General features: G+C 46.6%; 2 protein-coding genes across 10 annotated transcripts in view; one reads left to right on the forward strand and one right to left on the reverse strand.

Moving 5' to 3' along the window:
• The window catches only part of LOC138481499 (MARVEL domain-containing protein 3-like), a 401994-nt gene extending 388969 nt beyond the window's left edge, over window positions 1-13025 (reverse strand). For all 4 annotated transcript variants that reach the window (XM_069613680.1, XM_069613678.1, XM_069613679.1 and 1 more), the window contains exon 1: window positions 12891-13025. The gene's annotated coding sequence lies outside the window, so the exon portion shown is untranslated. The remainder of the gene's footprint in view (window positions 1-12890) is intronic.
• Window positions 13026-13034: 9 nt separating this feature from the next.
• Window positions 13035-22711, forward strand: part of LOC138481500 (cytochrome c oxidase subunit 4 isoform 1, mitochondrial-like) — a 718121-nt gene continuing 708444 nt past the window's right edge. For 2 of the 6 annotated variants that reach the window (XM_069613684.1, XM_069613688.1), the window contains exons 1-2: window positions 13193-13265; window positions 20141-20253. Coding sequence is in view for 2 of the 6 variants with exons in the window: in XM_069613682.1 (XP_069469783.1) it covers window positions 20235-20249 (15 nt within the window). In the remaining 4 variants the exon portion in view is untranslated. Of the gene's footprint in view, window positions 13115-13192; window positions 13266-20140; window positions 20254-22711 lie in introns of those variants that run through there. The other 4 variants (XM_069613685.1, XM_069613683.1, XM_069613682.1 and 1 more) reach the window with 3 other exon arrangements.

The following is a 22711-nucleotide window of genomic DNA, read 5'->3' on the forward strand; positions in this document are numbered from 1 at the left end:
TGGTGTGCAATGATTATCATAGCATAACAGTGTGTGGCCATACTCCGGCGGCCCAAGCAACTTCAGTGTCTGGGAAAAACAGGGGAGAAAATGTTGTGTTGGTTTAGCCACAGTTAGTCTGCTATACTAGAATCTCTGGTGCACCATCTGGCTGATGAGACTGTCTGCCTGTCAGATCAAGTGATAAGAGACTGGGGGGAGGGCCAGTGCAGCAATAATGCAGTTCTATGTGACAGTATTGGAACTACTAGCGGAGGAGCACCAGGGTAGACCAATTTGTCCCTACACTTATTACAACTGCCCTACTGTAAGGGTGTAAACATAATCACTTAAGGGCACTCCATTTTTGCAATTGAAGTCAGGGCGAGATTACATTATTTGCCCAGGATCGCAAACTTGCACTAAACAGCGGAAGCAGGGATTTTAACCTACTCTGCAATAGAGGCACAGCCACCTTCTTCCACACTACTTGGAACAAATATTTAAGTTTTGTGTGTCAAGGCCTAGAATAACACTGTCCTATAGAGTTTACTTGCAAAATACACAAATTGCATAGTAAAGAACCATGACAACATGTAAATCCTTACAGCAGTATGTTGGGCCAAAATAATATCAGTGTACCATTTTCCACATCCTGAATGGAAGACTATAAGATGCAAAAGGCAGAGACCACCAGGGGGCGTGGAGGAAGATGGCCACGTGAGAGTAGAGCTCTGTTTGGCCGAGAAAAGAAGTATAATTAAGGCCTCAACGAATAAGAGAGCGATTGCCGGGAAGGTGCCCGGTTAGGAGGGGAAGCCATACCACCGGCTCCAAAGCAGTGAAAGGAGCAGGACTGCTGAGGGACGGATTGCGTCCTGGGCTGCGGCAGCCTCGGATCAGCCGCCAACCATACAGAGATCCTCAGGCCTGCACCCCGCCCCACCCACCCCCTGTGACAAGGAGAGAATGCCACAGGCCCCGTGCTGCACGAAGTGCGGCACGTTGGAGGGCCTGGGGAGTTAGGCGCAGGGTGGGGGGGAGCACAACCGGCGGGAAAACAAAGGGAGGGGCAGTCAGAGCGCGCAAGCAGGTAGGTAGAGACTAGGTGGGAAAGGAACAGGGGGGGGGGGGGGGGACAGGAAGGAGCACCGGCCCCCAATCTGCACAACAAAAGGTGGAAGGGGTATAAGTACCCCAGAGAAGCAGGACCAGGTCACAACCAGGTTAGGAGCTCACCTCACTCGGGTAAGCTCCCAGGGCCTGGATAAGGCGGTCAAGGATTCGTTTAATTCGTTTTTGCCTCTGCGGGCTTAAGCGATGGTGCGTCGGTTTCCCTAGTCATTTTTCGCCTATGCGGGCTTAAGTGACAAAAGAACGTTGGAAGAGCGAAGAAAAGGAAGACCCACCTCGTCGTGACGGCGCATCCAGCAGCGAAGAGCAACAGCGGTGGACCCAGCGGAGCAGCATACGGAGGAAAGAAGACCGCCACAGCAGACATCGGGGAAGACCAGGCAGCGGAGGACAAAGCGGGAGAAGCCGGGCAACACGTCACCGGATAGGAGAGCCGGAGAGGAGGAAGCAGGCGCCCGCGGAAGGTACGGAAGAAAACGTCGCGCCTCGGAGGCGGGGCGAGGGACATACCAGCGGAGATCTTAAAGCAGCAGTACACACCGCCAAGCGTGGTGGAGCAGGAAAGAAGGGTGTAAGGCTGGCACCGGGAAGGTTACGACGGTCAAGTGGCACAGTGAGTAGAGTGCTCGCTTTGGCATCCGTGCGGAGCCTGCTTACACAGGTTCGAATCCCGGCAGGGCCAATCTCAGCCTTTCATCCTTCCGAGCTGGGACAATCTCAACTTTTGGGGGTTCGCGCCAACCCTCCAACGGCAGACATCAGGAAGCTTTTTAAAAAAAAAAATAAAAAAAAAAATCGGCAAGAACGGCCCAGCTGGCTTGTTTGTGGCAGACAGGGTCTCCGGCAATAGAGCTTTGCCGGAACGGAGCTCCTTCCCTGCACTGGGCCAAGCAAAACAAACATTTATTTCTTTGAACCAGGCTTTAACCCAATCCTTAGCTGGCTGTGTAGCTCAGTGGTTAGAGCGTGGGGGTAATAATACCAAAGTCACGGGTTCAATCCCTGTATTGGCCGCTGTTTTCATTTTGGCAACAGTCAGGAGAGCGGGCTGTGGAGCATTGTGGCCCGGAACACAAGTGAAACACCAGAGGCAAAAAAGTGAGAAGGATGGAAGAAAAAATAGCGCAGGAATTCAGCGCATGGGCCAAAAAGGCAGAAAAAGATGGGCCAAATGGGTCCTGGAGGTGATGCAAAAGGAAGAAAGGGCTAGGGCAATGTCGCCCCTGCTGCTGGAGGATTCCACAGACAGCGATGAGGAAGCGGCGGTACCCCAAGGTCAGAAGAGGGCAAGAGGAGCAGCGGAAGAGTCGCAAGAGCCAGAGAGGCCTAAGAAAAAGCAGAAAAACAAAAAGGTATCGTAAAATTAAGCAACAGCATTAACAAAATGATTAAAGTATTGAATGCAAATGTCAAATGCATGAAGGCCCAGGGTAGGTCGCCCAGAGCCAAAAAGGGAAAGGAAGAAGGGCAAGACAAAATGGAATCAGAGGGGGAAAGTAGCGAGGATGAGGAGAGAGACCACCTGCGAGCCTGGGTGAAAAAGAAAGGGATAATAGGGAGAGGAAAGAATACTGAGGACAGAACAGGTGGAGGTAGGGGGGCAGGGGCCAACAGACAACGGGGCTAACACCCCTACACCAGGGCCACCCCAAAGCCCAAACCATATAGCAACGCCAGAGCTTGCCATAGTAACAGTAAATGAGCCACCCACGAATATGACAAAGTATGGGAGACCCACGATAGGCAAAGATGCTCAGGGGCGGTCATTGAAAGCACAAGCCTGGCATATTAGTGACAAAGTTACGGAAAAAATATGGAGAAAAGCGTTAATAGACATATTCACATTGCTAGATGTACAGAAAAGGGGCCACGATGTAGCAAAAGAGGACGAGAAAGGTTTATTGAAAAGATCAACAGTAACAAGGAATTTTGACAATTGGACAGCAGCATTCCAGATAATGTCGTCAATCATTTTGCAGAAATTCCCCGAGGACGGCCCATCGCTGGTCACCTATCAGCAGAGTGTACTGAAGGTTTACAAAGCATTTGGGGGAGATGCATGGAAAGAGTATGATCATGAGTTTAGGAAAGAGATGGATTGTTTCCCAGATATTGGGTGGGACGAAGAGAATTACAACCTGTACATTTTTAATGTATTCAAAGAGAAATGGGACAGCAGGGAACAGCCAAATGCGGGCAGCTACTACAGGAGACAGTATGGGTACAACGATTATAGAAGCGATTACAGATACAGCAACAGGAGATTCGATGGTAGTCGCGACAGGGCAAGCGAGCAGAATTTTCGGAGCAGGCAGTACGAGGCACAAAGAAGTTGGCAGAGCAACATACCACCAACAGCACAAGGGGTGGTAAGGGAGAAAATGGGGGTCCAAAAACACAGCCAGGACAATGCAGAAATTTCGAGAAAGGGGTGCCATGCAGCTGGGGGAAGAAATGCAGATTCAATCACAAATGCGAGAATTGTGGGGGGGGGATGGGGGGGACATGCTACCAGTAAATGCACAAGGTCAGCATACAATAAGTACAGGGGGCCAGAGAAGCGGAATTAGAAGGGTAGGCGAGAAAGGGGCCACTCCAGTAAAATTGGAAATAATGGAGAAATGGCTACGAGTGTTTCCAGATCAAGAAATGGCAGAAACGATCAGGCAAGGGTTTCAAGAGGGTTTTAAGATCCCTTTTGAAGGACACGGTTCTAACAACACGCCCAAAAATCTGAAATCAGCATTAGCAAACAAAGAGTTAGTAACCAAGAAAATCAGCAAAGAAATCGAGCTAGGGAGGATCAGAGGCCCCTACAGCTCCCCCCCGTTCAAAGAGTACATATGTTCACCGCTAGGGTTAGTTCCAAAAAAGGAGGCAGGCGAGTTTAGACTGATCCACCACCTATCATACCCAACAGGGGCTTCAGTTAATGACGGTATCAACAAAGAGGCAGTGTCAGTAAGTTACTCAGAATTTATGGAAGCCGTACACAGTCAGAGAACCAGGAAAGGGAGCATGGATGGCAAAAGCAGACAAAGTCGGCATTCCGTCTATTACCAGTGAGAGAAGAGTCCCAGAGGTGGCTATGCATGCAGTGGGAAGGCAAATACTTTGTGGACAGGTGCCTTCCAATGGGTTGCGCCATTTCATGTGCATATTTTGAGAAAGTAAGATCATTCATGCAATGGGCACTTACAAAGGAAGATGAGGGGGCGCAGGTAGTACATTACCTGGATGATTTTCTATTTGTGGGGCCACATGGTTCCAATCAATGTCAAAACACGCTGCAGAAATTCATAGCATTGGCAAAAGAGTGGGGCTTCCCATTAGCAGAAGAAAAAACTACAGGCCCAACACAAGCAATACAATTCCTAGGCATCGAAATAGACTCACGAATGGGGGAATGCAGGATCCCGGAAGAAAAGGTAGCGCAGACTTACTAAGTAAAATCAAAGACCTGATAGGGAAAAACAAGGCCACCGTGAAGGAGCTACAATCACTGGCAGGAAAACTGAACTTTGCAGGAAGAATCATACCGCAAGGTAAGATATTCCAGAGAAGGTTAGAGCTGAGAACAAGAGGGGCCAGAGAAGGACACCACAGGGTGAGAATTGGGGAAGGTATAAAAAGGGACATGGGGGTATGGGCAGAATTCTTAAAAACCTTCAATGGCTCAGTAATCTGGCGCACACCTATAAATAAAGAAAACGAAAGGGTGTTGTTCACAGATGCAGCCGGGGGTTTCGGTTTCGGCGCAATTCTAGGGACAGAATGGTGTGCGGAAGAATGGCCAGAAGAATGGCAAAAAGCAGAATGGACTAGTAATAATACATTGTTGGAAATATTCCCAATATGGGTAGCGCTATGCGCATGGGAAAAAGAGCTGAGCTGCAAGGAGTTAAAGGTATGGTCGGATAACATGGCAGTAGTACATGTCATAAATAACGGGAGCGCCTCATGCCCACTAGTGCTGGAAATAATGAGGGCTATAACCCTAAGTTGTCTGATGAATAATGTCAGCCTAAAGGCAAGGCATATCGCAGGTGAAGCAAACATGGTCGCTGACGCCTTATCTCGCTTTCAGTGGGACAGGTTCAGAAAATTGCGCCCGGATGCAAGAAGGAAAAAAATGCCCACGCCAAGGAAGGCATGGGTACCTCTGGAAGAATGGGAGGAAGCACGGTCGACTACAAGGTTGGCTCAGAAGAGGAAAAAGAACCACAGGAGCAGACGGTAGAGAAGTTGGCCAGAAACGCCATAACATACAGAACTAGTGAGCAATATAAAAAGCATGTGAATAATGTGTTAGGAGAAACAGGAGCCAAAAAGGTCGGGGACATCACAGTGGCAATGTTAGGTGATTTTGTGGGGAGCGCATTTTCGCAAGGCAAGAGGAAAAGTTGGGCAGCAGCACACCTGGCGGCGATAGCATACACGGTGAAAGTGGCCGGGATAGCAGACCCGACAACAAATTCACGAATAAAATACGCAATGAAGGGGTGGGCAAGGTTAGAAGGAAAGACACCTGACAGCAGGAGGCCTCTGAATTTTGCAAAGATGACAATGCTGTTGAAACTCTTACACAGCACATGCAATAGCATCTACGAGATCAAATTGTTTAGGGCAGCATTTGCATTAGCATATTATGGGGCACTAAGGGTCGGGGAGCTAGTAGCGCGTAACACAGCGGCAGGGGATGGATTAGCAAAAACCGACATATGCATAAGGGCCGAAGGAATGGCAATATTACTAAGGAAGTTCAAAACAGACCAGAAGGGGAGGGGGCGGACAATAGAACTAAATTGTATCAAAGAAAGAGAGCACTGCCCAAGGTGCATCACAAAGCAATTCCTCAAAGTGCGTCCGGAAGTAGGGGGCCAGCTATTGATACATAGGGACAGTAGGGCCCTCAGCAGGTATCAATTTCAGGCAGTACTAAAGAAAACTATAACAAAGGCGGGGTGGGACAAGGCAGAGTTCGGGACCCACTCTTTTAGGATAGGTGCAGCCACATCAGCATGGGCAGGTGGACTGGGGGCAGACGGAGTAAAGAGTATTGGGGGTTGGAAATCGCAATGTTTCAAGAGATATGTGCGAGAGAACATGATATGATTCATTTCCCATGCAGACAAAACACCCTACAAATCAGCATGGATAGTCGGCCATTCATTCGTGACAAGAGCAGGCAGGTGGATCGAGGATTACAGAGAGGGTTTGCATTTCAAAAGAATAATAACTTCATGGTGGGGCCTCCCAGGGATGCATTGGGAGGACATCCACGACAGGCTGTCAGATCTGATTGGTTTCAGGGACCCTCCCGAGTATTTGGTCATCCACCTCGGGGGGGGGGAACGACTTGGTCAGAACAAACCGGGGTGAGCTAATGCGCGACATGTGCGAATCACTAAGGGCGATAGCACATTGCTGGGGTAAAACAAAAATCTTTATGTCAGAGATCATAACCCGCAGAATCTGGTACGGGGCGCGCAAGAGGCAGGCCATTGAGACGGCACGGAAAAAACTGAACAAAGCGATAGAGAAGTACTGCAGGAGCACAGGACTCCATTTCATAAAACATGGGCTATCACAGAACGACCCCGACTGGTTCCACCAGGACGGGGTACACCTGTCCAACAAGGGCTGGGGGAGATTTGCGGACAACATCTTTCAAGCACTAGCAGCACAGGGTTGCAAATAAGGGGGCGGTAGGGTCGCTGTTTTGGGGGGACCTGAGCGGTATAGACAAGCAACCCCTCAGGTGTGGCGGCACGTGTCCAGGAAAGGATGCCACAGGACAACGAAATGGAGGCTAAAGGAAGGGGGGCATCCCAACCCCTGGACACGAGGTGCCCAAAAAGCGTTGGTTATTGTACAGTTGTCATAACCAGTGTGTAGCGTCAATTTTGTATATAATAAAAAGCCCTACGGCCACAAATTTTTCCACGTAAACATAACTGTGTACGCATTATCATTTCTGGGTCAGGGCATAGAACAGGGACAAGAGCAGGGGGGGTAACCCACACTACTCAGCCTAAAGCTCTGGGTCAACGGCGCGTAGTGAATTGGTCTCGCACCTGGGGAGAGGCACAGCCCCCACATCAGGCAGAAGAGAGCAGACGAGGGAGCACCGGCACCGCAAGAAGGAAATAAAGTGGGAGAAAGGCCCATCAGGGGAAGACGCCCCCACCCGCCCCTTGCCACCCCACATAACTCAGCAGAGGTCAGAGGAGGCTGGCAGAGGGCCCAGCAGCAATCAGGCGTAGCAGAGACCCCCAGGCCAGGACAGACAGCGGTGGGGACGGCTGGAGAAGTGGACCCTGGACGTACACAGCCCTGCAACAACAGTTTAGACCCAGATTAAGACAAGGGCCTGGCTGAGGCCCAGGAGGTGAGAGATAGCCGCAGAGTGATTCTGCCTCCCAGGGAGTGAGGCGGTCCACACGCCAACCAGGCCTGAGGTGGAAGGAAGCTACAAAGAGGGTCCCTGCTGCAGAAACTAAGATTGTGAGGGAAGCGGGGGCCAGACATGAATTAGGGGCCCTGGGAGGCCTAAATCAGGACATCCATGCAGTACTCAGAGTTGCGGGTCTTCAGGGCTGAGGTGCAGAGCTCAGTGTGGGCCATTACAGAAAAGAGTAATGGGGGAAGGGGGGGGGGGAACGGGGAGGACCTTGAAGCACTTGAGCATGCGCCATGGGCAGTAGACATACTAGATGTGGAGGTCGACATGAGATTCAAAGAACTTGAGCGCAGGGATAGGACCGCGCTTCAGCGATGGCTCAATGCCACTACAATCGGGACTAAGAGGAAATCTTCCAAAAGGCACGAGAGAACAGGAAGGTGCCCAGTTGGCCTTCATGACTTATCGGTGTACACTCTGGACAAACGCAGGACATGCAGGCCCTTAACAAAAAGACTCCAAGAAAGAGGGGGTGAGATATAGTTGGCGCTTCCCTTTTGCCCTGGCATTTGAGCTTAAGGGGGAAGATTATGTTTTACACCAGGGGGAGGAGGCAGACAACCTCCTTAAGGAACTGCAGAGCAAAGAAATACAGCTGAGAGGGAGAGTCAGCGACAGTTAAGGGAATGCTTCAAGAGTGCATTCTCCCAGCCCAAGAATGCAGGAGAGGGGAGCTCGGGACAGGCCAGAACACTGAGGGTGCAGCAATCAAAGCCTCCAAAATGAACAGAAAAGGAAAAGAGAACGCTAAAAGGGGGCCATGCACAAGAATGTGCTCCCCTGTCTATGTTTATATACTCATTGGGGTAGAGGTAGCAAGGCCTATTGCAAGCCTCCACATTGGTGACGTGGCGATCCAGGTGTTTACTTGGTTGAGCTGTTTGCCCTGAATGTTTATGGTTTTTTCTTTTGGGGTTTTTTTGTTGTGGGCTGGGGGGGGGGGGGCACACAAGCACATACAGGGGAAGGGCAGCGGGGTTCCCAGACAGGGTGGAAGTTCTGGTTATAAGACAACATCACAGAAAAGGGTATGGTTGAGCTCAAGGTGGCAACTCTCAACTCACCAAACAAGGTAATTGACATACAGTATGTTCCGGAACCTCTGGTTATCCAATTTGTTCCTACAGGAAAACCACTTTAAGCAGGGGATGAAACAGCCATTGAGGAAAAGAGCGGTGGGACAGATGTTCTGGGCTTCCAACAAAGAACAAAAAAAAGAAGGGGTGGGAATTGTGCTGGCGAGAACCTTCCTGATGAAGGGGCTCCAGGTGAAGAGGGGATTTGGGGGTAGATTTCTAGCTCTCAAGGGACAGATGTATGGAGTTAGGTTCACACTGGCCACGGTATATGCACCTAACTCAGACCAACTCCCCTTCTTGAGAAAGGACTTTGCGGCAGCAGAGGAAGGGGACAGGGGGGTGGGGACTTCAACCTGGTGGCTGACCCAAGGTTGTACTGATGGTCAGCGAGAAGTGGAGCAGACAAGCAAATGGGGAAGGAGAATAGGGATTTTGCCTGCAAGGGACCAGAATGGAACCTACATGAAGGGGCTCGGCTTCAATGTTGGGGAGACCGGTTCCGCTACCTAGGAGTTGAGATCCTGAGGGACCTATATAATATAGGATGCAGGCAATTAAAATCATACACTGCTGGCACCACCCACCGGCCCTACACCCAGAAGCAGACTCACGGTGAGGAGATGCCAACACCAGGCTCTGATTACTACCACATGTGGTGAGGATGTACCCATATACAGAACTACTGGGGGGGGGGGGGGGGGGGGGGGGGTCCTTTCATGGATCATGGGGAAATCACATGACCCGCACCACGATGGTGGCGGCCAGGTGCTGTGTGGCAAAATTTCGGAAACGAGGCAAAATCCGCAATGAGGAGGAATTGCTAAGCAAAGTCAAGGGAATGTATGAAATGGATACATGACGCATCTTAATGAGTCCAGGGTTAAGATTGGAGAAATGGGGTTACCCTTTTTTGCTAAATATGGAAATCAAAGGGAAGTAATGAAGGTGGAAATGGTATTTTGTGACTGCCTCGAACCTCATAGTTATATGTGCTGTGTGCTAGACAGGGGTGTGTAAAAGCATATCGAGGACAGGCAGAAGCGTTATTGAGCCGTAGAGATTATTGCTCTATACTGTCCATTGCTACGGTATAAAATACATTTTTTTAATGCAAAGGCCAAAAATACCCTTTTACCCACTTTATTTTCAGTGCTCAAGTCACACAAAGAAGTTGTGTAATAAACTCACATATGTTTGGAGATTTATTACTAACCTCCAGCGTGTTATGTATGATTTTAAGAACATTCAATTAAGGACATCAAAGCAAACCTTACTTTTCAGCATATCAAGCTAAACATTATGGGTGTGAACAAATATTTCAAAAAGGTGTTTTATTGTGTTGGTCGTTTTAGCTGTCACAGATTTGCAAGGTGACTGCTGGTCTTTCAGTTGTAAATTCACCATCATGCATAAGAAAGACTATGCTGCTGATGACAAAAGAAACGTTGTTGTGTTCATTATGGCACTGGCTGCAGAGCAAGGGACACAGCCTGTGTTTGTTAGGGGGGCTGTGACAAGGAAGTGCTTGATCACCTGAGCAGATTTACCTTGGAAGAAAATGCTCCCAGGACCATGTTCCTGATCCTTTCAACTGTTAAAGAGTCAGCAGGGAAGCCCCACCCCTCAGCTCACATTTCAGGGGGCAGGAGCCCAAGTAGCTCAATGATGTTGCACCCCTGTGTGGGGCAGGGTCAGCGATGCAAGAGTGGGGGCGTAAACCAAGGGGGAAAAAGTCCTACTTCACCCCCAAAATTCAGTGCACCCTATTTCAAATGGTTTCATTCACGCCCACCACTGCCCCAATCTACTGTTTTGGTAACATTAGTGGCAGATGGCATTTTAACACATTAACAGAAATATTAAAACTGCAAATCATTACATATGGAGGGAACTTGTCTATTAGAGCTCTGTCCAGGCGCTCTTGGGCAAAATACATACAACCTCCTAAATTTGCATATGGATTGCACCAACAGAAATGAACATCACAAGGAGCATCACCAATCCTTGATACTTGGGGAGGCACCATGGAAGTGATTTGAGAAAAAGTTGCCATAAGTAAGCCAAGTGGCAAATAACAGCACGATATATTGACAAACTTTGAAGTAAATCACTGCAGAGCTGCAGATAATACAGTGTGGTTAAATGATCTGCCCAGGAGCACACGTGGGTTAAATGGTGAAAACGGGATGTGGGCAATTTTGAGCACATTTTCAGAGGTTTAGTTAATATAGATATTAGTTTCCCTTTGCATTCCATGTGCTTAAATAATACCTCAATTATAGCAATGCCTTGGAAGCAAAAGCATATTACATAATAAAGAATCATTTCATAATTAACTTTACCCTATAAACTTCATCACAGAAATGTTGATCAATAAGATGATGGCTTTAGTTTTATTCTTCCTATCCTGCTTGCAAAGTCACAATTGTAACGTGCATATTGTGAGCCTAACAAATCCCCACTAGGTAAAGCCATAGTCATTATTTCATAAAGCCTGCAGCATTGTGCACCCTTCTCACTGCTGATCACTCCCTCCCATGCACATTTCTAAAGGGAGAAAAGTACCAGATAATGGTCCTCCCTCCCCTCAGTGCCTAATGGCTCACCGTGAAATGCTTTGTTGACAGAGCAACGCGAGAGCCCCTCTGGACATTATCCTGGCAGCAGGACACCTCTCCCGTGAAGAAAGGGTAAGAAGGTGCTCTGCCACCAGGACAAAGCGCATGTTGAGCAGGAAGTGCTCAGCGCACATTGTCCTCCCAGCGGGACACCTTTCCCGTTGGGCACCCTCATTGAGGCACCGAAAGGGAGAGGTGTCCCACTGGCCTAAGTCCCGGTCAGGCAGCTTGCCGCCACCCTCCTGGCCCCACACCCGTTAAAAGGTGTGGGGGACGGCGTCTGGTATGGTGTTGGTAGATAGTGGGACGCGTACAATAAAGGTAGGATTGCAAAACAAACATTTGACATCTGCCGTGTCACATAATAGCGACAAAAAAAAAACGGGATGATCTGACACGTTACCCAAAGACATAGCAGGAGCCTGTGGCGAGCAATCTACCAGCCTGTACTGCACCAAGAGTGCGGTTTACAACTAACCATTAAGTGTGGGAGAGGAGGTTACACAATCTTAAATCAACGCAGTGTGTATGGCCTAAGCGCTTACTTTTTTCTCCGAATTCTAATTTGTTTTTGGAAGTCTTTATTATAACAGTGTGCCCCGTGGTATCAAGCCGGTGTGACGCAACCTATGAACTGTGTAAGAGGGTTGGGGCTCAACGAGCTCAAATAACCGCTTTGTGGCGTTCTACGAGCAAGATGTCCTGTCTCAATATCAAACTTGAGAGAGAAAAAACAACGCACACTGCTTGCTTCCACAGTGAGACACTGCCGCTTGGGTTCGTAGCCTCTACTGCCCATCCTCTTGCCCCTACCCCCCACCGCCCCCCATGATCACAGAGTACTTCACCCCAAGGTCACGCTAAACGCTCCTATACTATTACCATCGTGATTTGGCGCAGCATAAAAGCTTCATCATATCTAGTTTCAATAAATTGCAAAACATCACCGAAGCCAATGGGCACCAACTGTATATACACTTTCCGCCCTAATTTGAATACTTGGTACTGGTAGCGCAAATAGTCGACATATATACTCGGGAAACCAATGCATTAAGTACAAATTTGGCTACGATCTGAAATGCCACCACGGCTCCTCTAGATGCTGGGGTCCTCGTCAAGCGGTCCATAAATAGCCAATGTATCTTTAGGGTACGTTTGCAGCGACATGGGAAGTGTAAACACTGTTGGAAAAGGTGATGAAAACATATATATATGAAAGCCCACCCCGCCTTTAAGACGTCCACCTGTTCCTTCACCAAACTCTCCTCCAGCCAGAACAGGACTAAAATATACAACACACGTACACACACACACCGCTTTGGCAGAGGTGTCCGTATTCAGAGTCCAACTAAAGGTCATGAAAGTTGGGGATGACTGACCCTACCAAAGTTGATTACGCAAGGGTGCTTTTGGAGAACCGAATCCAACGCGGTTCTAAACGGTCCATTGGAACAAAAGAACACACCGGGCTCATTTATTTTCACGAACGGTAACCTCGGTGATAATCGCAGAGGACGGGGCCCCTTTAGTAAAGAGGGCACGTAGGCGGCCCTTGCAAACAACTTCTGCTGAAGTTGGCTGGTGATCTTTCGCTGCACACCGATAGGCTGTTCTTACCTCGGTACTTGGGGAGAATTAATCCTTAGGGTCTCCCGGGCAAGTGGTGCCTCGAGCTGAGGTGAACTTGGCGCTTCGACGTTTCTCGTTGGTTGGGACTATGTGTGCGCGCGCCTCCTCCCTCTCCAGTCAGTCCCAGAGAGCGCCCCCTTTTGTGATCCTCCTAGCCCGGGCTGCACCGTTCGCGCAGTACGGGTGCTGCTCTCGCGGCTTTCACGAGACAGGTGAGACCGGTCTGGCCGAGAGCAGACGCCGAGCTCCTCCCTCGGCTGTCGATACCGCCCCCCTGCTCCCTGCTCCCCGCTCCCCGCTCCCCGCTCCCCGCCGCCCGCCTGAGGAGGGCAAGGCTGGATAGAGCCTTATACCTGACGCGGGGTAAAGTATACCTCAGTCGACCGCCTGCGCAACTCCAAACACACTCCCCAGGCTGAAAATAGAGGGCGAGGGTGTCGTGACAGTTATTAGCAAATGTATCCAATTTAATAGAAGCAACGTCAGCTACGTATTATTCACTGGCCTGTTTAATGTGGCGAGGAATAATGAGCCCAAGTGTTTATAGGCATGTCATAAAGCGTCAACCCCGCGAGCACAGTCGTTTCAAACCAAAGGATAGGCGAATTCTGGGACTTGTACTTTTCCTAAAGGGTGGCCTTCTCATGCTTCTGCACATGGGAAACTTGAGAGCTCTGTATAAGTGACCACTGTGAGCTGGAGTGCCTTTGGGTGTACACCCCTGTCTTCACCCCTAAGTGTGCTGTCTGTCTTCACCCTTAACTGTACTGTTAAAATTGCAGAATCGCTGTCAGGGATATTTGCTATATCTCACACGGTACAATGTATTGTATGCACGTACTCTGCATGTGCTCACTATTATTGTCTCTTAGTTTCAAGGTCTCTGAGCAGCTGTTGTTTTTTCCCCAGTGTTCTCACCCTCCTTGAGCGCTTTGAAACACTTGCCTGTGTATATGCGCTATATAAATAAATAAACAATACAATACAATACAGACTAGATCAGCACAGAACAGAATGACAGTTCTTTCAAGATCAAGGGTGGAGGGCATACGATTTCCTGAAGAGAAATGTTTTGACTTTTTTCTAGAACTAATGGTGGTTCTCCGCAGATTTGATGGCAACTGGAAGTTTATTCCAGTGGGCGGTACCTGCTATATTCAGAGTCCTGCCACCATCTTCTTATTTTTATAAAAAGAAATCACAGTCAACAAAGAAACAGCAGATCGCCAAGTTCTAGATGGGAAACATTGTTTATCCTTCTGATTAAGGTAAGTAGGATATGATATGATGGTTTATTTATATAGCGCCTATACACAATGTGTTTCAAAGCACTTCAGGGCAAGGGAGGGAACAAGGAAAAAACCGTGACATTCCTTACAGGCCATGAACAACAAGAATGTGGGAGCAACGACACAGATAGGAAGGAAATGGGAAACAGGCAGGCGTCTACCGTACTAATGAAACAATCTATGTTAAACCAGTCGTAGAGAGGGATAACCTCTTTTCCTAATGTACAGTCTTTTCACAAATATCAACCAAACATTCAATTAGTTCAATTAATAAACTCAATTTTATTGTGTCATTCACATTTAATAAAATAAACACAATCTCAAAATGTATTCCACATGAGATATGTTTAAACAAATTGAAACAAAACACAGTTAATTCTAAAAGAAAAACTCAGTTAATTCTAAAAAAGAAATACTCAGTTAATTCTAAAAAAGAAAAACCTAGACTCACCTAATACATTCCACTACCACTCATTCATACTCATTCTGCAATCCATTCATACTCTCCATCTTCTAGTCTCTAACCCTATTTAGTTAGATAAGACAATTTAGCTGTTTACATTTTTGGGTTTTAGGTCTATTGCCCAATCAACCCATCTGTGTAGATACACCTCTCACAGATTCCAATTGTCTACATGTGTTTCAGTTGTTCCCTCGATCCCAACTAGGGTCTTCTTCGTATAGCAACCTTCTTCAGAGTTTACTCTCTTATTACTTACGTCTGCTCCAATTCTACTAACGGCTATGTGTGTCTACCATACTAAGCCTGGCAACATTTCTGGTAGAGCCGGAATATTACAAGAGGTGAGGGAGAGAGGAGGAGAAAGGAAGGAGAGGAACAAAAACAAGCCGCTATCGTACTAGGCCTGACAACATTTCAGATAGTGCTGGAGGGGGAGTAGGGCCTTTAATCCAGCAAGTTCTGTGCAGGAAAACTGATGCATGCTTTTACCAGGAGTTAATGCAGGGAGAAAAATGCTTGCGCTGGTTACAAATAAGCGGCACCAATCGAGCTCCCAGAAGACCCAGGTGGGCAACTCTGCACAGACCATTCCTGCTGGGACTAAAAACCCAGGCTGCACTACACTGATGACGCCCAATGGGGTTGTTTGTGTTCTCGGCAGGTGGGTTGTGACCAAGCAGTTCCGGTTGAACCGCCCCTTTTGGTTTTGCACCAAATCTGATTGGTATATGTTCTTTATCCTTTCGTAATAGCTTGGCAGGCTGAAGAATGATGGTCTGGAGGGTTGCCCAGAGCAGTTGCCATAGTCTTAAGATTCATTCTTAACCTTACAGCAATCACCTCATTTGTTTTGCATCAGTGACAGACTGACATGGTCTCTTCAGTTGTCTCCTCTTCATGTGTGCCTACACATGCTTGGGACTGCTAGGCCACGCGATCAGTGCCCAGGCTTCCAACAAGACACTCACACATCCTTCTGAAGGCAGTGATGCATGTACACCACTGCCTGCAAAATAAAGCCCCCCTTCTCTCAAGTGGAAGAGAACAGAACAATTCTGCAATCCAGTCTGTGGTAGATCAGAATCAGAAGGGAGACAAAGTGGCATTTTGTTAAAATCTTATTTTATTAGAAATCAAAAAAAGAAACCTATGCTGTCCCTAAATCTAGAGATCTTGGTCCTACTCTGTTACAAAAAAGTATAAACGGATGCACGTCCGGATGTCTCCCACAACACAAAAAAAGTCCTCTGTCCAAAATCCCATGCTTTCCTAAGGTCTCACCCTATTGCTGTAAAAGAGACAAACTCAAGAAAAAGTACACTTGGGGCTTAGCCATAACTAAATCAAAGGTGGTTGGACTCTGAACTCGGAATTGATAGTATCTCATAGGTGTACTTCTGTAGCTTTGTTGCTTTGTGTGTCAATCTAGGAGTGGAGGCCTCCATGGGCTTGACATGTGTATAAGTTGTTTGTGATCTGTCTTGGAATCATGTTTTTCCTGCTCAGGATAGTGCTTTCAACTCAAATGGCACCACAGGTTCAACGTCACCCCTTTTCTGCATCACAGAGTTGCACCTAGGACATATGCACTTGCATCAGTAGTAATGTAGGTTTTGTATAGTGGGTGGAACAACCTCAGACACATGGCTTTGACAATCTTCGACTTCACTTCCTTCAACACTTCCCTTTGGGCATTTGTCCAGACGTGTTTTGGACCCTTTTTAAGGAGTTGTCTCATTTGGGCCGTCAGTTCGGAAACATTTGGCACAAACTTTGAATAATATTCTTCAAAGCCCAGGAAACAACGCAATTCATCTTTGTTGCCTGGGGCCGGGGTGTTCACAGTAGCTTGTAAGAGATTCTTCTCTGCGCTAATGCCCTCTGGCAATGTATTATACACAAGCTACTTAACCTCCCATGTCTTGATCTTGCATTTTTCATGACTCAATTTTACTCATGTATTTTGTCATTTATTTACACCTTTCTCAACACAATATCATGTGTTTTCTCATCCTCCATTTAGATGAGGATATCATCTGGAAGCATGAAGCAGTTCCAATTGTGTGTAGCAACAAGTCCATCATTCCTTAGAACTCAGAGGCAGCAGAGGAGAGCCCAAAAGGCATACAAGGCATAAGTGCCAAATAGATTTATGAATGCAGCTATGAATGCTGTGAGGGGCCACAACTCTTTAGGCGTATCTGGTGGTAGGCATCCCGCATGTCCAGCTTTGAAAAGTATTTTGCTTCATTCATCATTAAAATGAGTTCATTTATGCCTAGATGTGTATAGCTGTCCGTGCCTACATCTTCGTTTGTGCTGCAGAGGTTTATGCATATGCGTAAGTCCTTTTACTATGGTTATTTTCATGAACACTACCATACTCAGCCACTCTGAGGTCTTCACTGTTTGTATGGTGCCTTCCCTCACCATTGTCTGTAAATGTTCTTGTAACGCAGCTCTTACTGTAACTGGAACGGGTTGGACCTTGTGTTTGATAGAAATAGCGCTAGAACAGCCTTGGGAACTCCTCCCTAGGTGGTGATGCCCCGTCTGACTGTACTGACAGCACTTGGTCTGATGTGCTGGGGCCTAATTTCTTATTTAACTTTGCTTGATCATCCCACACCAGCATAGCTGGTCCCTTTTTCTGAGAAGTATACTCTTTATTATGATTTTATTTTAAATGTCTTTTTATTACATTTTTAAATGCATAACTAGACAAACGCAAAACATGAGAAGTCTCAAAACACCATTATACATAAAGACCTTGCAGTTGTAAGTAACATTTGAAACATCTCTGTGAGTCCTCTGTGTACTACCGTTCCGACCCATATAGCCCTCCCTGGACCGTTATAATAGGCAAGGTAGAGCACCCCCCCAGAAAAGCCATTCATTTTGGCACATCAAGAAGCTTAGAAGAACCACATCCAGACTCAAAATGTGTAGTAATCTCTCATGCTATTTCTTTTTTTTGTGTTAGTTTAATGTAGGAAAATAAAACTTTAACAAAATTCAATCAACCGCTTTCTACAGAGTCCATCTCCTTTGGGGAGGCCACTTTAGGCCACACAGTGGGCACGCTGACTGCTTTTTCAATGAGCTTAGACACAAAGTGTGTAGAAATGGTGTGTTCTCATTTCAGTAAGTCCTGTGCAAAATACCAATATGTGTTTTAAGGTCTCTACTTGGTGCAGAACTGAGCAAAATCGACACTGGCTAAAGATGTTTGCATCAGGGCGAGAGACCGTACAGCCAGTATGTCCTTAGTCAGGAGGAGGTTTAGTCTAATCCGTAGAAAATGGTTTCTTTAATATTTACTCGGAAATTTCTCTAGGTATTTAGAGAGAGTGCCCAGGTTTCTTGTCTCATGTCCTAACTGGCAATACAGTTTGTAGGCTGCAGCTTTGTCCAGTGTTGTGATCCAGTCCTGATTGTATAACTTCTTTTTCACTATGTCTGTGTTTGATAGTAGATCCTCGCTAGTACATCCAATTATCTTTAGATTATCCTCATTAGCGGTCTTTCAGTTTGTCAGAGATCAACTGAAATCTTGGATTAATTATTTTCTGAGAAGTTAAAAAATGTCTGGGCAAGCCTTTTCTATACATTTGCCGTTTAGTGCCAATCTTTTCCATTTCACTAAGAGCCGCAGGGAGGGCAGTCAAGTTCTCTTCGAAGAATGTGCATTGGTACAGATTTAGGCACTCTACAATTTTTTTCTCCAAAAAAGACCTTCGATTTGGAGCCATGTCTTATCCTGGATTTTTAAAAATTGCCTCTAGACCATAAATGAGGCTTGGGACGACTTTCATTCTTAGAAGTCCACAACTGGTTTCAGTGAATAACGTCCATATTTTGTATTTATTTTACAGGCTTGGGTTGCCAGTGATTTTGCTTTGTTATGCATTGAATTCAACATGGGTTCTCCAAGGGGTTGTTGTTTTCCCATGTTCTTAAGTATTTCAATGCAGGGACTTCTTTGATTCTTGTTTGTCCCAGGTGCCATGCTTAAGCCTTAGTTTTGTTGTTATGTTTTTTCTGGGTTTTTTCAAAAATAAGGATTTTAGTTTTGTCCGTGTTACTCTGTAGGGTGTTCTCAAAAATGTATCCTCTCAACAGGTCAAGCTGTCGCTGGAGGGCCACCGGGGTCTGATATATTAACACAAGTTCATCGGCATATGAGAGTCTAGTCAGGTGGGTCCCCCTAATCTTGACGGAAAAGATCTTGCCATGTGAAGTGTCAAGTAAATATCAGACAGGAAAAAGTTGAAGAGTTCCGGAGCCAGTGGCAAATCCTGTTATAGACCCCTACAGGTTTGAATTTCCACAGAGAGAAGACCCGACTGGATAGTCTAGTTCTCATTGAGATGTTCATGTGGAGTGCCTTCAAAGGAGCAAGGATAGACTCAGGGTACTTCCTTTTTTCCAGTTTGTCATACAATCGGCTCTGCCCCACCTGATCAAAGGCCTGGACGAAGTCCACAAAGGCCAAGTATATCTTTGTATTGTTTTGCCAAGCCTTGGTCTTCAATATGTTTAGGATCAATATGTTAGCTTCTGTTGCAATCCCCCTTCTGAACCCCGTTTGGAATGGGTCATTACAACCCTGTAGCTTCGACCAGGTCGATCGTTTGCGAAGGAGCAGGGCTCCAAAATGTTTTCCAATCACATCAAGAAGTCGATAGGGCAATAGTTCCCCAGATTAACTCTGTTACCCTTCTTGAAGATCGGGACCACAATTGCCGTCTTCCAAGAGTCTGGTATCTTCTGAGTCTTAAGAACACGGTCAAACAAGAAGGTGATGAACCTTGCCCAGTCCTCTGGATGTTCCTCTAGGGTGGCATTACTCAGGCCATCAGGGCCCGGTGTACGAAAGGCTCACAGGCTCTTTACTTTGGTTATTATGCTCTATGCTCTCTGTGTCATATGGGATGTCCCAGTAAGCTGTCATCTCAGACGTCACAGCATGAGTTGACTTTTCAGTTTCTTTATACAATTTTCTGAATTTAGCAATCCAAGTTTCCTTTGACACATTGTTTGTTTGTGAGGGTTCTATACTCCCTACCAATTAATTTATGAGTGTCCAAAAGTCTCTTGCACGTCTCCCACGCACTGTTTTTAACATAGACTCAGAGTCCTGTTGGTAAAGTTTGTACCTGTAGTCACAGAGCCATTTTCTGTAGGCCTTTATGGCAGATTTTGCAGCGAGGGAGTCTTTTGGTCTTTTTGTTTGCGGTGCTCTGCGTAGCTCCCTCATCATTAACTTCCTTTGTGCCACAACCTTTACATGAAAAGCATGAGTTATTGTTAATTGATTTGTAGGCCCCTCTCAGGTCGAACAGACGAAACACGTCATTAAGGGATAGTAGTCAACTGACGTGGACACGTCTGGTGCTTCGTTCTGCATTGGTAGATCAAGGAATTTTTTCGTGAGGAGGTGAATTGCCTTTTTTGACAATTTTAGTCTTGTTCTTCTATTTCAGACTTCTACCGATTGTGCCCATGTGAGGCCAGGACCTGATTCCCATGTCATTTCTAGCAAGTTGTGGTCTCTGTTGTCCGTCATCACTACTCTGAATGACTGTATCACTGGTAGGTAAGTTTCAGAGACAAAAATGTAATCCATGACTGCCTTCTTTCCTTGCTTTGTTCAAGTCATACATGGGGGTATGTCTTGTGCCATGTTGCCGTTTAATTGATGTATGTCTTTATTTGTCATTAAGCCGTTCCATAATTTGGCTCTTACAGCTGGAGTTGTTTGATTGAGACCCTCCTCCATAGTTTCTGAGTTTGTTAAACAGTTTGCATACAAGTCTCTGCACACAATGATACTTGAAGCTTCTTGTTCGATGTATGCGTCTTCAATGAGTGAGTCCACCAGGTCCAGGAAAGCCTTGTTCGAGATTGCTGCTGGATTCCAGTAGACATTTATAATTACCAATCTCGATGCCACAGGTGCGTTTTTCCTGCTGTTTTTTGTAGGTTGCCATTCAGTGATAATTTCTTGCGTAAAAAGATTTGGAGACACCAGTTTAGCCCCTCTCAGCCCACTTCCCGATTTGATTGCTGTCAGGAGTCCTGATGACGGCCTTTGCTTTGCACCCCTAGATGCAGGGCTCAGATATACTTCAAATCCATCAATGTTTGGTTTTCGGCAGAGCCAAGTCTCCTGTAGACACAATAGGTCAGATTCACCCAAATTCACGTCACTCTTTGTTGTGATGTGTTTAAAGCCCATTATGTTCCACAAGGCCAGCTTTAGGTGCCTGTGGGCTCCTGATAGCCAAGATCAGGAATAGCTGTCCAATGGATGTGTCAAGTTTCTTCACTGAGACGAGACCTCTCAGTTATACTCCACGTTGTCTTTGGCTTGGGCAGTGATGGTGAAGTTCGTCATCGCTGCTTTCTGGTGGGCTGTGCACCTCGGTTTGTCCCGCTGAGATGCTGGCCCCTTAGGTGGCAGTCGCCCAACAGGCAAATCAGTGTCCCAGTCGCTTTCACTGGGTTGTTATAGGACATCATTTCTTCTAACTCATTCCTGCCCCCAAGTGTGGCTCCTTCTCGGGTGAATTCCTCCAGGCTAGTGCCCTGCTTTTCCTGTTATGACAGGCAGTGTTTGTTTTTGACTTGTGATTATTCTTCGTATCATGTTCTCCCCTAGTTATATCAAAATCCAGCATTAAGAAACTTTCCGCTGCACCCAGTAACATACCCTTAACCACTGGGGAGGGAATATGAAGATAGACACAGTCAGTTCATGTCTCGTCTGGGAATTCGATGATCTTCAGGTTGGTAGAGAGGACATGGCGAAGGTTCAGAATACAGCACAGTAAGTCCATCACAAACACTCTGTTCAATATTAATACTTCGTTGTGATCCACAATTCTCTCCAATTTCACTGAACGAGTAGATTTAGATCCATTCAGCGATGTTAGAGGGTGTGGGGCACATCCCATTTGTCTCCCCCTGATCACCCCTTCTGGCAATATCAACAGGGGGAGACCATTTACAGGGTTATGCGGTCGACCCCCTACTAATCCCCTCTTGCTTTCTCCGTCAACCCTCTCCGGCTGCTGTGAAATCATGTCCATTTTGTTCGTAGACATGCTACAAGGTCTTGAATAGTCATCTTGTGCATCTGTTCGGTCATCTACGGTCACTAGTCAGCATCCAGAGTTGTGAAGTAGCACACTGGAATTTCAGGGAGATTTTCTTCCATTTTTCCTCCAGGGTGGAAAATTGCTGGGGGTTTTATGCTGCGTCCACGTTAACCCTCCCTTTTAAGGGGAATGTTTGGGGTGGTAGACCAGGATTTCTGCTTGGGTGTCCAGGATTCTGATCAACCCATACATTTTCTAGTGAATAGACGGACTGGTTCATGATGTTGTCTCCTGATAACTCCAGGATTTCAGCGTCCCTTGGATCCTTAGCCGCAGTGGTGTCTGCAGGTCCGGCGTCCAACAATGGCTGGCTCTGTGACAGGTGGCGCGGAGTATCCACCCTGCCCTCTCCCTCTCCATGGGGATTTCTAATAGCCAATTCCTATGGGAATTTCAGGGCAGCTTTTTGCATGTTTTCATCTTTTGAGTACGGGGCAACGGTTTTGGAGGAAGCTTCTGGCACGACTGTTGAGTGACCTTGGGTTTTTTTAGCACGATAATTCTCTGTTTTTATTGCTGCTCAATTTATTGGCCTTTCCCGTAGATTCGATGATCAGGTCGGGTAAACAGTTGCTCTTCTTCCCGGTTCCTAGTGATAGCCTCGACATCCAAAGGATTAAATGCAAAAGCCTCGAAAAAAAATGCATTGAGAAAATTCATTTTTTTCTTAATTTTTTTTTTTGTTTTTTGTTTTTTTTAAATTATTTTTATCGGTTTAACACAAACCTTTAAAATGTTTACAAAAAAAACACAACACACAACACATCAATGTATCCCAGTCCTTTAAGAAGACCCCTCACATTTTCTCTTCCGAGGGTCGAATCAAAATCCTCATTGCTCGTCAACCAACACTTAATCCAAACGATTTTCAATTATCGTTAGAAAACGAGTCAA

This window comes from Ambystoma mexicanum, chromosome 5p (genome assembly GCF_040938575.1).
Source record: "Ambystoma mexicanum isolate Mex_15411 chromosome 5p, UKY_AmexF1_1, whole genome shotgun sequence".
Lineage (NCBI taxonomy): Eukaryota > Metazoa > Chordata > Amphibia > Caudata > Ambystomatidae > Ambystoma > Ambystoma mexicanum.